Here is a 15,162-nt window from a genome sequence, read left to right on the forward strand (position 1 = left end):
CCTGAGCAAGTCGACATCTAATACATGTAGTATTTTTTGTCAGTTCGCCATTTTATTTGATATACACATACACACATATGAAGACAATTACAATTAATGCAATTTTGAAGTCCATAAATGCAGTCGATAGATATGTCGTACTTTTCGATTGATACATGTATTATCCTGTGAAAAAATTTCGTTTTGACAAAATTTATTAGATTAGTTGTTGTAGGTCCATATTCCATGAGGCTATGCTTTAGAGTAGAATTATATCACTGGATAAATTGTTGTGTTATAGGCCATCCAGAAGCCGATTATTTAGATGATATCTGTCCTTATGCCGGGGATGAATGCGTTAGGTACATAGAACCAACTACAAAGACGATCAAAACGGAAGCCCCTACACAGCCACCCACACCGGAACCAGAACCAACAACAGCAAAACCCAACCCAACGACGAAGAAAGAATTGTATAGTGAGTGTATACATTCATTCATTTAGTATTCAACCTTTTCTATACTTTATATGTCCCCGTAGTTTTTACGTCACCTGAGTAAACTCAGGTGACCTATTACAATTGGTCATCCGTCGTCGTTCGTCGTGCGTTAACAATTGAACATTTGTAACTTCCTCTTGATAACTACTATTCCAATTGTTTTCAAATTTTGTATGAAGCATCTTTTGGACAAGGGGGACATAAATTGTAAATTGCAGGACTCCTGCACCCCTGGGGCCTTAGTGGTGGGACAAAATTGCCATATATTGACCAAATTACAAAAATCTTCTATACATTGTAATCGCATAGTGATGTAGACCAGGACGGCCTCTAACAATATTGTATATTCCATGATCCCAGGGATGGTGGTTCTGACCCCAGGGCTAGGCCAAACTTAGTATATAGTGTTTATGTTTAAACACTTTGATAACATCTCCTTTAGTGGTATTAATACTAGATTTAAAATAAATGTATATTTAGAAAGAGCATGTAGTCCTTTACCAAAATTGTGAATTTGATGATCCCAGGGGTAGGATTTTGGTATTAGGGTGGGGCCAAAATAGTAAGTTATTAAATGTGTGAACAATATAATTGTTTAACTTCATCTTGATAACTACCTTTCCAATTCTTTTCAAATTTGGTATGAAACATCGTTTGGACAAGAGGGACATAAATTGTAAATTTCAGGACCCCTGCACCCCCAGGCCCTTAGGAATGGGGCAAAAACTGCTAAAATTTACCAATTTTCAAAACTCTTCTTCTCTACAACTGGTATCTTTAAGAAAAACTGAATACAGTGATATAGAGCAGGAAGGCCTCTACCGAAATTGTAACTTTCAGGATCCCCAGGTAGAGGTTCTGACTCAAGGGTGGGATCAAACTATATATAGTGTATATGTGCAAAGCATATGAGTGATATCTACTTTAATGCTATTGATACTCAATTGAAACTCCGGACGGAGTCAGGGCGTGATGTGATTAGCTTTTATCCAATCAATTACCTACAAAGTCTGAAGTGGGATAATAGAATTCAGCTTAGATATTCAGAACAGGAATTTTATTTCTAGATTTCATTGCCCTTGGGACTAGTGATACTTTCAAATAGTATTCAAGTGACCGATAAGGCCTGTGGGCCTCTTGTAATGCATCGTCGGATACCCACGGGTGATGGGTAGAAGACTGGATCCGCCGTGGGTATCCGACGATGATTGTTATATATTAATATTACTTACTTTATCATACAATGTGGATAATTCTTGATAATAAGAAAAGGATTTTTTCATACGCGACGCACCACATTGTTTACATTTTTAATGATGTATATATGAGAATGCTCCATACATTTTCAATCAGCAACGAACTAACGATGATAGGAAAAACAAAATGAATGACTCTTAAATACAAAAAAGAAAAAAAAAAAGAGCATCGTTATTGAAGTTTGTCCATAAAATGTAACATCTATCTTTAGGTAATGGGTTCAGGATAAATTCCAAACAACATTTCGAAACAGAAACTACAATGTGTAGAAATGAAGTATTTTACAATTTTCCGTTAGGTTTAACACCTCTGAGTTCTTACAGTACTTTGATTGATCCTAAGACGTTTAATGTAGGTAGGGACTTTCTTCGCATTAAAAGTTAGAATTACGGGTCTTTCGGATATGACCTTAAAACGAAGTAAAACATAAGTACAGGAAAGAGCCCTCACTACTACGGTCGTAATATCGCCTTGTATAGGTCAAAATTTGTGGTACTTAATCTACAGTCTCTGCATGAGTGAAAACTTCTCAAATGGGACGTAAAACAAAATACAACCAAAACTTCTTGAGAAGCATTTTTATCGAACACCAGGTGCACTTAATAACTTCAGTCGGGAATTTCTTTCCATTGTTTTTCACTGTATAAAGTAAACTACTCAATAAAATGAGAATGTTACTAAAAGTTAATTTCATAATTTTCAGATATTTTTTGTTTCGTTTCAGGTGTCAGGCCTCAAGTCAAAGATGGCGATAACGGAGTATCGACCTTGACACCCATGACCTTGATAATAACAATTTCTACCATTCTGGGTTATTTGTTGGTTTGAGTATAAAGAACATAATTGTAGGATATTTAATGAATTATCACTTGTCGTTAATGTTATCGCTTTAAGAAATGTGTGTACTTTATAAGTATATCATAGATGAGAACGGTGAATCCGAAATAACCATTGTCATTCCAAAGTGCCATCCATCAGCAATATGGCAAATACTGTGGTTCGTATTGATTTTTTTTTATTTTTGCAAATTTCGGAGTTCATTATTATAAATACTCTTCCATATGAACTACCTCTAAGCTTCGTTGTGCGATCTTGTTGAAAGTTATATATAAGTCAGGAATGTATGACAATACTCTTGTAGTTTATGTCTTCCCAGCAATTGAAATAGAAGGCCTTTCAACTTAGATAGATTACTTTCACCAACACTATATGGATAATCAGTGTGTTTTCTTGTTTCAATTTCATTCTCTATTCACTGGAGAAATGATCATACCTCAACAGACGGTGGTTTTGAGAAACTTACGTCTGTACTTGTAATGTAGCGCATGTTTTGTAGGGGTGGGTTGGGTAACGTCTTTAAGAGTTATCGATCTTTGATCGTGTCCATTGGCTAAAGAAAGATAACTCTTAGAGAGTGTGTATATAATGGAATTGAGTCGCCAGTATTCCGAGATTCAGAGAGAAATTGTAATTTTACTTGACCTGTATTACGTGGCAGCCTTTATCTGTATATATAATGTTGTACTCGGTATGGTGTGCTTTCGTTATGAAGTGTTTACATTTTATTTACATTTTAGCTTTTAATCAACCGATTTCTCGCCATTCCATCTTTCTCACAATACGAAATTCGATTTATATGCGGATCTCTGGGATATTTTATTTTAATTCATAACCCCCTCTTCTCTCCAGTTTCTGAAACTTCTTTACGATGTCGATGATATTAACGAAATAATAAAAGTAGACTTAGAAAAAAATCCGTAAAGTAACAAAATTTTCATAAAATTAGTTTTAAAAAATAGAAGATCGTGAGTCTCGGGAATGAGATCGATAGACGCATTATTTGGAAACAGTTGTAGTTTGTTTTTGTTATATATAAGTGTTCACAATCAAAATGCTGGAGAAGATATCCATTTTTCATGTGCAATGTGTATTTCGTGCAAGTCTTGGAGAGATTTTTTTTTATCTATTTACGTTCAAAGGTATACGTGTACATGTTTTTTTAATTATCATTATTATTTTATGCATACAGCTTTTTATTTCTTCATTTTCGTGCAAACATGCGAGTACACCCGTTGGAAATTGCTTGTGAGGTTCCCCATAATTATGATAAAAGCGAAGAAAAAAGATAAATATTAAATTTTGAAAATTGTCTAGTACATTTATGTATCAAACTAGTAATCAAAAATGTCCTCGCCTTCCTTGTTTTCAGTTTTTGTTTTGTGCTGATTTGATTCCATTGTTTAGAGACATGTCCTTTGAATGTACTCCTCACAATTGCAATGTCATGTACGTCGTAGTTTCACTTCTGATTTTGTTACAGGCATGATTTAATGAGTTTCTACAAACAGCATAATAGTGCTATTATAACCAATATAAGCCAAAACCAGGCGACCATAGCGTTTGTTGAAATTTTCCAACTTTCTTTTTCTGACGTTCTTTGGGCTCGCTATTTGTACGCTGTCAGTTGTATGTATATTTGCTTGTATGTGTGTATACTTGTCTATCGGCTGATGTTTGGTATACATGTGTATGTTTTTTTTTGGTATAAATAAAACATGCTCGCTGACGTCAGTCTTATCTTGTGTCTTGTTTTCAGTGTACATGTAATATTAAAACTGTTTTTAAAAAACGGGGAAACTTGTGTCATTACACCAATGAAAACCCGGCTATTTTTTGCAGTTTTCAGTGTCTCTTGGCTTGGTAATAGACAGGAGTGATGATAGATTGATGGTACATTATACATTGTATGGAAAACAAAAGTACACCAACAAAGGCGATTTGGTAAAGTGAGGGTACTATTACATGTACATTTTTGTAGTGTGTAAAGGTGGGTCGGAATTGTGAATAAGAGATGGACGTTATAAATGGAAACTATAAGATTATCCAATGTACAACAGTACAAGTTGCGATTTATACAAAATACAACGTGCTATTTTAACCGCAATTCCTGGATCTGTCTACCCGTTTGTGTTTTACACATAATCTAGCATAAATGAGTTCAATGTGATAGTCCTAAATCTCCTATTTATTTATATATACAATCGATGAACTCGTTGCCAAAACTTAACTCTTCCCGACCACTTGTGACGAAGGCGCGCGCAATGCATACACTATACAAATATGTCCCATTGTTAAATTAGTCAAAATTGAACCGATAATTTTAAACTATTCCTTTCATCTGGGATGAAATCAAATATAGCTTTCACTTAAATTTCACAAGTTTTTTCTCCCTTCTTTTTACATAAAGCTGTTAGTAAACGTATGTATCGTTAAGTATGAAAACCTTTTAGTATCATGTACAAAAATAAATAAATTCACATTCCACTGTCTCGGAATGCGAGAAATTATTTCGTAATTACGAGTATATACATGTATCTTGTAATTACAATAAAATTATCTCGTAATTAGTTATTATGTTAAAATATATGAATATTGGTCTCGTGATTTCTTCCTACATGAATATAAAATCTCTTCTCTTCTCTTTCCGTCGTATGCTGTTGTAAATATAAGAAATCAATGTTTTGATCGAAGCATGACAAGTAAACCACTAGAATCATCAGAAAGTAAAGCGTTATCGTCCATCTAAAATGCAAAGGAGAGAAAACGATGATTTATCATTATAAGACTCTGTGCCATAAATGAATTAATTCCGACATGTTTCACGATGATATAAACTATCGTGGTGCTGAATGCGACTGTTTGTGAAAACTCAAGATTTGTAATTCCGGCGCTGAGTGTATGTTAATAAGGTAATTTCAATTTGTCGACCAAGCAACATAGAAGGAAATAGTTGCTTGTTGAGTTTTTTCTATTATCTTGAACAATTTGAACATTGAAGCATTATCCCACCTCACCCCCAATAAAAAAAAGTTTCGATAAAATTCATCGCTCATTTTTCCCCGTTTACCAAACCAAACGCTATTTAAAGACATAACTTGTGGAATTCGACTTCATACACATTTTTTTCCTCCTAATCATTAAGCAATTACAAGTAAATTTCCAAATTACTGTACATACCCATTTTCCAAGTATTTGGCAACTAGGCTACATGCATATTGAACTACATCGTCGGAAACCCACGGTCGGTCGCTCTCCGTTTACGGACCGTGGGTTTCCTACGAAGATTGAACTGCACAATTTTGAATAGTCTACTACTAAATATAATGTTATAAGCTTCCAAATTATTTTTAATTAAAAGTACAAAAGTGTGTGTTCCACAGAAGCGGTAAGTCTCTCTAATTGGGACTCCGTGCCGGGTATTTAAACACTGGTGACCGAGAAAAATGACCTTCACCCAGATTTAAACCTGTAGGATTCCCCAGTACTAATGGCAACCCTTTTATTCAGAAAACATACAAGTTCTCGTCAGCAGCCTTGACTAATAAAACACAGGTATCACATGCTGTATTCGGCATGTTTGATGTGAGTCCCATTCACATCTTGGACAAGAAGTCGTTTACAGTACAACAAACTAAACAGTGTAACTCGGCACATTGTAGTAAACAGAAATTCGAATTGAAAACATAATATGAAAAAATCGTATGTCCGTCAGGGTTTCGAACCCGATCCTTTAAAAATATGAAACATATCTTTATATCTAAAAGTTGGCATCCTTAACCACAGAACTACGCAGTAGATCATAATTTCAAATGGAAAATTAATGTACAGGTGAAATGGAAAATAACATCAGTGATTTTAAATTTACAAACAAATGCTCCAGTGAAACAAAATTTGAAAGCGACAGTTTTTAGTGAAAAACTCGAAGAGCATGTTCACGCTTGTATTTTGTTTCACGGAGGCAGTTTTTCTGAAATTCGGGAATACCAATGTAGTTTAATACTAAACAGCATATAAATTGTTTATTGTTTAATCTAAACTAAAATTATTTTGACAAATTCTGGTCAATACCCGTCTTTTAAACTTATTTTCAAAAATGTTTGGATAAAGAGATGCATGAGTTCCAAGTTGGTTTTATTATATTTTTGAATAACTTTATTTTATTGATCTTTCACGCAACAACTCTAGGGAAATCACCACGAGACATGCAACACCTTCTTTCAAAAATTGACCCCATATACAGATTTTGATTTCCACATTTCTCAGCAAGTTAAATTCCTTTCAATATCAAATTCCCCCAGCTTGCTGTTGTATGCAAAGTTGGATATTTGTCACATTGAATACCTCGACTGATCCTGTACAAATTTGAAATCTTTTATTTTAATTTCCTCCGCTAGTCGTCATGAATGTGCAAATTTTAAATATCTTAAAATTTGAACTTCTCAAAAATTCTCATTGTACTAATTTTGAATTCCTCAACTAGTTTTCTTTTAATGGTAAGTTTTGATGGGAAACATCATTTTATCGATCTAGTTGCAACCTTGCATTCCAATAAAGTCGATCTGAACAGCTTTTGTAATCGATATGTTTAGACACACTACAAATTAAATTCCTCAATTCAATCTTCATTATAACAAAATTATAATGATTCCTGAAGAGGTCATCGTATACATGTGTATATAAAGATCGAACTCCGTCCATTGTTTCTGCAAGGCATTCATCAAAGGGCAGTCAATCCCTACCAGTGCAGGATCTAGAGAGGAGTTGGGGGATGGGTTGACCGGCACACACACAGACACACACACACACACACACACACACACACACACACACACACACACACACACACACACTATAATTATCATGAAATAATTACAATGTATGTACAAACAAAGTGTTCTCAACGGAATATAAAAAAGAACGATTCTCGTGACATCCTCCTTTCGTAATTACCGGTGATTGAAATAACAATGCTATTCATACTCGAAGTTTAACTATAGGCAAGGATTGGACGTTTTAATTATTTACACCTTCACTATTTTGCCAACAACATCTGGACAATGGAAACCTTTAACTGAAGGTATTCGTCATAAAGGCCCCGACTGTCACCGCTTCGCTTATCATTAGAATTTGACCAAAAGGAAACTGCAATGGAAACCCAGATTATTTCAATCAAGTCTCTTTGGCTAAATAATATTCCCTACCAGAAAACATCAGCACATGACGAAAAGTTTGGAATTCACATCTTATTTCTCCGGGGCATAAATGGAAAATCAGTATGTAACTTATAGGCATCTCAACACCGCCCCCTTTTACATGTACAGTACTGTTTTAATGATTGATTGATTTAACTTGTAGGCATTTCAACACCGCCCCCTTTTAATGATCATTGGTCCATAATACCCAGGTGCTTAGTTTAAAGGGTTTTTTTTCTGCCAAAAATTTGTCCCCTCACTCCCGGAAAAAATCCTGGATCCGTGCATGTTACAGGCATACTATTGAATATCCTAATTGTATGTGTATCTACCTATCATTTTGTTCAATGACATAAGCATGTATACTCTTTTATAGAAATTGCATTCAGCAGAAATCTTATTCAAGACCTCATGTGCTGCCCATGATTATTATGGATATACCTTTGTATGGTGTTCAACATAAAGCCCCAAAGAATTTATTACTTAATGTGTAAACAACAAGGTCGGCATGTTAACCTCCATATTAAGTGGCGGATTTAGAGGGGGCGCAGCCCCCCCCCCCTTCTCCCTAAAATTTTCAAATTTAAGGTAAATCGCGGTATCTTGTTTCGGAAAGTGTACTAAACGATAAAAGAAGCAAAAAAATTTTCCACTCCCGGAAAAATAAATGACAATTTTTTTTTTATTTCTTGAATTACTTTATTGGGAGAACTTCATTTTTTCCAAAAAAAAAACCCCTTTAAATTTGGGTGATTTGATTAATTTCACTTTATCAAAAAATAGTACAATAGAAAATAGTACAAATGACTAAATAGGAGAAATATTTCAAGCCCCATAAAATCTGTAAAATCCAGGAGTTTCCGGAGGCTTCGCCCCCTGGACCCCACCAGGGCTTTGCCCTGGACCCACTGCCTCATAAAGTGGCGCCTCCCATAATCACAATTCCTAGATCCGCCCCTGATATTTATGAGATTTTTACGAGATGTGGCTTTACATTTAGTATCTCCTTCTACGCTTGGGTACAGCGTGTGTACATGTATTAATTACATGTATATGCGAACTATGTAGACGACCACATGATCTATGATAACTTACTATTGTTTATATTTACATTGTCGGTACGTCACACATAAAAATAACCGCAACTGAAAGAAATTGTTTAAATCAGACTATCAAATGAAAGGTGAAGATAACGAACAGTGATCAATCTCATAACTCCCATAAGCATTACAAAATAGATAGTTGGGCAAACACGGACCCCTGGACACACCAGAGGTGGGATCAGGAGCCTTGGAGGAGTAAGCATCCCCTGTCGCCTAAATGTAATGTATGCAGGCAATTATTGTTTACTTCCGCTTTGACGAAGTCGATCTATTTTACAAGAAAGACTGCGAAACTCATTACATGCATTTGTCTAAGCTATGTTATCGAATACTCAAAGTAACTAAATTTGTATATCTCCGTAGTACTAAATGTGACATGGCAGTATATGAATGATAATTACTGTGATGATCAGAGAAAATTCAGATCGATATGTTAGAACTCTTTTATGCAATGAAAACTAAGAAAGGTTATCATCCAATCAAAATCAGTCTAGGTAGTATATAAAGGTATCACACCGGTAATTGTAGTTCCGTATATTTAAAAGAATGTTTTTTTCTTGCGCGATTTTCTCATTTCCTCTTCTTCTTTTCTCTTAATTTTTAAACCCCTGATTAGGAAATTTTGTGTTATTTGTAGCAATAACCAAGTGTATACAAAGGAACTATTTGCTGTTGGTAGCTGAGGCTACTTCCTGAGGTGCACTCTGGCTGTTTACACACATGTGAAAAACACGTGAATTTGGGGGTAATCTTGTTTGCGGGTAATTTTTTTCACGAAAATGCCGCGTAGGGTGGTGTTTTTCTGGTGTCTGCAGACGAGGCAGGTAACATTGAACATTTCAGACTGCGTTATTCGGCATCAATTCTGCAAACTGATTTTTAATGATTTTTTCCCTTTATAGTAATATATATTGAAAATAATAACCGGTGTGATACCTTGAAGATCGCAGTCATTTTTAGCTCCTCATCCCCGTCTCCCCGATTTTACTGAGGGAGATCCGAGGGTCGATCGACCACAGATGAAGAATAGCAAGCTACATGTATCTTCAAGAAGCCTTTCCCCCGAATATACTGTGGGGATCCGCGGGCGATCGACTGTAGGAAGAGGAGATGGACCCATCCACCACCTTCTGGAGGACCCAACCATCCCCGGACCTTAAAGAATACCCGTCCACGTTCCCAGGGGATCCGAGGGTCCACCACCATCGTCGCTTCGCCGCAGCAAACCTAGTGTAGCAGGGCCCCTACTGGGCAGTCTGCATTCTAAATCTTCACCATCATCATAGCTCCTCATTAGACAAGCTGCACACAAGTTAGGTAAGACAGGGATTAGACGTGGCTGAACAAGCTTTTCCTTCCCTATCTCACTAATAATAAGGACAATCTTTATAATAAAAGATACATACTTAGTTAAGAGAGCCAGCATCTGAATCAACAAGTTTTCCATGGATATCCCATCTAGAGCTTTTATTAGCCAAAAATCATTGCTCCGTCTCAAAGTTGTAATCAATTGTTTAATTATTTTTTTCTCTTTAACGGTTCTCAGAAGTTATTCTCAGGCCTTATCCAACGAATCAGAACAAATAATTTTTTCAGCAGTTAGTTCAGTCTAAATTGTGGAAAATAGTTTTATATTAGTGTATCATTATTATTATTGAATATTTTTGGCAAATCCGCTCTGTTACACGTCACAATTACCATCTTTCGTGCAGACGATATACATGGTTGAAATTTCTTTCTGTCTCCGAACTATGTATTTCCTCTCAATGGTGATTATTGAAAAATACATGATATGAAAATTTACAATATTTCCATTGGTTGAAATGCTGGTCTTTACAAGGGAGATGATTAAGTACTGATCTAATTTACGTACAATTTAACATTTTTACAAGCTTTCCAATAAAAAAAAGAAGAGAAAACGAAAGGCAATTTCGTGTAGAATCGCATTTTTCCGACAAGTGGAGAAACAACCTCGAAGCAGGAGAAACAACCTGGAGGCGCCTTTCTCGAGCTTGCCGGGAAGACCGGATGAGTTGCGATGGTTTCGTCTATTGGGTCTTCCATTTTATTATATTTAAAGGAACTACCAAATATATATAAATTTGGAATTTGCAAAGAAATCAGCAGACAGGTTAAGTTTATTTGCAAATTTTCATATCTAGGTCCAATATACATGGATATCTGAAGTTAGTCTCTGAACCAGTGAATAAAACTTTAACATGAAACATTTCCCACATAGTCATTCAAAGATCACAATTAAGTGATTTGGCTACTTGTAAATGTACATAGATGAACGTAAAACTGTGGAAGTACCAGAGCTACAGATCCACCCTGTACAAAAACCTTTGATTTACAGTGTATCTTTTCCCTATTTTCCCAACACACCTGTATCAAACATTCATTACATCCCAATGCGAACCGAAAACTCACGGCTTCCTAAAAATGTGCTGATGTAGCCATGTTAGGTTGCAAGTCAATTCGAATTCACTTAAAGTCTATATGTCTATGTTAAATGTTTTTACAGCAAATTTTTAATCAAATGCTCTGGATGAAATCATCCCCGTTCGATTGATAAAACTATAAACTATTGTTTAAGCAGTTTTAAGTATTGAATTAAACTCACAGCTCTAAGTCTTTGATGGATGTTTGAAGGTGTGTCTTGACACAAGTGTAGTTGGAAAATATGTTTGGAATCTTTGAGCCGGTGATGCACGAATACGGCGATATTAGAACTCAATTGTGCGCACAAAAAGTTGCAGTGTGAATTAAAGTAACTGTTGTTTTCTATATATATGATCTGTAGCTTTCTGATATTTTTTTCCTCAGAGCTACAATATCTGTAGCTAATAAGGGATATCGGAACTATTCCGCAGTTAAACAACGGAACGCTAAAACTTTATAACAGAGTCGAGAAGAGGAGCAACTGTTGAATGTAACATTGTTATATATTTTTCACACTGAAAGAACTCATGTAGAACAAAGTGAAGTTCATGTCAAATTGCAGATGATAGTTCCATTTCTATAAAACTAAAAGTACCGATCATATTCATCATTAGTGTCAGTTGTCCGGAATATTGACATTATTTATTTTTCCACAAATAATGATAATTTTCCTTTCTTTTCCAAAGATGTTACACTGCTAGAAATTATCAATAAAACTTACAACAGCAGTCTCAGTTAATTAAAAACTTCTTCTCTCTCAAATGTGCACATTTGCATGCCTATTTTCAGATAATCTCCCTCGATAACAGATAAATGGTCTATCATTGATAAATACAATCCTTATTGGATTAAATATTTATTGTTTAACTCGCTTTGTACAACATTGTATTGATTAGAAGTGGTTCGTTCTGGGGGTCAAACAGTCCCAAAAGCCCGGATGTTGATTGTAAAACATAATATAGACAATACTGTACATCAGATGGAGTCTGGTATAGAGAAAATAAGAGATCAACAACATTGGATTTTCAGATAGAAGAAGGTCTTCAGTTCGTTTCCAAAATTGATATAGAATGTTTATAACCCCCAAATATTCAGTTCCAAGCGCATTACACAATATGTCTAAATGAGTGGTCTTTGCATCGATGCCAAATTCGCGTTGCAAACGGGTTCAACACAAAATCTTTAGTTTCAAGTGTACGAAAATTCTTCAATATGTAAAATTCTGAATAAAAATATTAAGATTCTCAACCGATTTTCCTTTGTTTTGACCATACTGTCGGCAAAAAAAGTTGTTTTAATATTCTGAAGACGAAAATTTAAAAAGGAATTTTAGAAATAATGTGAAAAGGGCTAATGGTCTTGGTAAGCTTTTAAATCACTTTTGAAGTGTGCCGTTGATGGATCCCAAATAAAAATATTTTGACCATTGTATGAAAAATATTGATGTTAAATAATGTGTGCTCTTATTTAAAAAATCTGTTTTCGAATTACTATTTTTCTTCAGCATATTTTGCAATTCCGCCATTTTTCGATATAGTTCACTGGCATATATAGCACAAAACAGTTTTACGCAAAAATAAACCTTAGAAAAGATAACAGGAAAGCTATCGATTAAATTTAATTGTAATGCTATATTTTTACACATCAAAAATGTGATGTTAACATTGTGGGTTCAAAACAAACAACGTTATGCACCGTGTATCGTGGTAAAATTAGAAAGACTTGGAAGAAAATGGACTGGTTTCAAACGCATATATCACAGATTTGTTGAAGAGTCTTTACAGTTCTTGGGTTAAGCCCAACTGCAAAATTGTACATAATATTATGATACTTCCGTACATCTCATGAATCAGCAAGTCTCGATATACTTGATCGATCATACATGTATATATAATATACGGAATAATTTCCCGCCGAATCTGTTGTTATTACGACTTGTGTTTATGAATCGAATTTCTATAGAAGTTATTAAAATTTGTTACTATTACCGGAACCGGAAGCGCGATGGCTAATAATCCACATAACACTGTAAGACTTCCGACTAGTTTTCCTATAACTCCCCTGGGATAAACGTCCCCGTATCCCACAGTCGTCATGGAAACAACTGCCCACCAAAATGCATCTGGAATACTGGTGAAAAAGGATTGTGGTTCCTGTAATTCGGCATAATATATAGCACCGCCGAAAATCACGATACCTATCGCTATAAACAACGCAAACATGCTAAGTTCTCTCATACTGGTCTGTAGCGTCTTTCCTAGAATTTTGAGGCCTTCCGAATGTTTACTTAATTTAAATATGCGAACAACGCGAAACACTCGAAGGACGGAAAGAATACCCCCTTGGTTGGATTGATCACATTTCCAAGTGACGAAGAAAACAATCATAAATAGAAAATACGGGGCTATGGAAGCCAGGTCAATCCAATTAATAATATTTTTCAGAAACGCCAATTTGGAGGGACAAAATATAAATCTACAGATCAGTTCCATCACAAACCATGCAATACAAATGGACTCGATGATGAAAAGTGGATGTCCAAAATTTGGCATCATTTGAACCGTACCGTTGTCGGAAAAATGTGTCGTGTTGACGCATTGCGTCCCATCGAACACTGGGAGAGTTTCTACACAAAAAGTGGTGACGGAAGCCACAATTAGTAATACTGAAAACCCCGCTAAAATACGGGCTGGTAATGAAGATTCTGGGTATTCGAATAATTCCCACATTCGCCTTTGAAAAACTCCTTTGGGCATGTCGAAGGTTTCCTCGGCTTCCACGATGAATCCCTCTTTCTTTTTGTAAGAGTTAATCACATTCTTACCTAGTTCAAAGAACTGAAGTTCATTGAGAAAAATATCACTTGGCACTTCGATTGGTTTTTCTAATCTGCCACCGCTTTGATAAAAATACAAAATGGCAGGAAAACTAGGTCGATGGCGATCAAAAAAGTATTCATGTGTACGCGGATCCCAAAACTTGTCTCGCTTCTCTTTGTCTCCAAGAAGAGTGTGTGGGAGGCGATTAAGAGTCCGCATTTGGGTTTCGAACCGCATACCACTTACATTGAGGACTACACGATTGCAGCCCTCCTTTAAACAGTCGTGGTCTTTCGTCAATTCCTTGCTTTTGACAAACTCTTGCGTGAGATCCTGGTTTTCGTCAAAGTCCACTTCGTCATCAGTACCCTCATTATCACTAGTGGGGATGATCTGGGATCCGGATCCGGCGAGCTTGAACTTGATCCAGCTGTGCTTGGAGTCGTTAGAGTTCGATCGGTATCGGTGCCCATACACATTAGGACTAAGGAGATGGCTAGGGGGTCGCAGCCCCGGAGCTTCGCCGGCTGTATTTCTCGCCACGAAATGCATAATCAGCAATTTTTTGCTACCACACTACAATAGGTACAATTTCCAAGATATGCATCACATAATCACAAAACACAGCCACGTCGTAAGTGTCGCTACGTGTCCCATTCCTCTAACTGTTAAAAAATAGAATGGTCTCATTAATCCCTCACTTATATATAATCTAATGTCACGTGGACAAATATGGAAGAAGATTAACGTCCGTAATTTACAGAGTTAAATAACAGTTGATACACAGTATAATCGAAGTAATAAAACTTTAATCCCAGAAGAAAGTGAAATTGGCAAGTCCATCATTTAGTTCATTTGCTCACTGGTGATCTAGCCCTATTCTAAGGTACACTTAAGGTATAATGAATCTGAAGCCAATATACTTTCTGTAATACTTTCACATATTGTAAACACTTCTCCGAATAAAGGAATCCATTGCAGAAGCCCTTGTTCGACCTTCTGGACAACAAATGTGATTGAAAAATCCCACA

At 35.8% G+C, this 15,162-nt stretch overlaps 2 protein-coding genes across 2 annotated transcripts in view; one reads left to right on the plus strand and one right to left on the minus strand.

Moving 5' to 3' along the window:
* The window catches only part of LOC125654819 (uncharacterized), a 24,211-nt gene extending 19,905 nt beyond the window's left edge, over positions 1-4,306 (plus strand). The window contains exons 3-4 of the mRNA XM_048884909.2: positions 281-457; positions 2,460-4,306. Coding sequence (XP_048740866.1) covers positions 281-457; positions 2,460-2,563 — 281 coding nt within the window. The 3' untranslated portion in view covers positions 2,564-4,306. The remainder of the gene's footprint in view (positions 1-280; positions 458-2,459) is intronic.
* An 8,615-nt stretch (positions 4,307-12,921) lies between these two features.
* LOC125654812 (potassium voltage-gated channel subfamily A member 1-like) lies at positions 12,922-15,118 on the minus strand. Its single transcript, XM_048884900.2, has one exon. It carries the CDS (start codon positions 14,681-14,683, stop codon positions 13,241-13,243), a length of 1,443 nt encoding a protein of 480 aa, XP_048740857.2. The 5' UTR covers positions 14,684-15,118; the 3' UTR covers positions 12,922-13,240.
* Positions 15,119-15,162: the final 44 nt, after the last annotated feature.

This window comes from Ostrea edulis, chromosome 7 (genome assembly GCF_947568905.1).
Source record: "Ostrea edulis chromosome 7, xbOstEdul1.1, whole genome shotgun sequence".
Classification (NCBI taxonomy): Eukaryota; Metazoa; Mollusca; class Bivalvia; order Ostreida; family Ostreidae; genus Ostrea; species Ostrea edulis.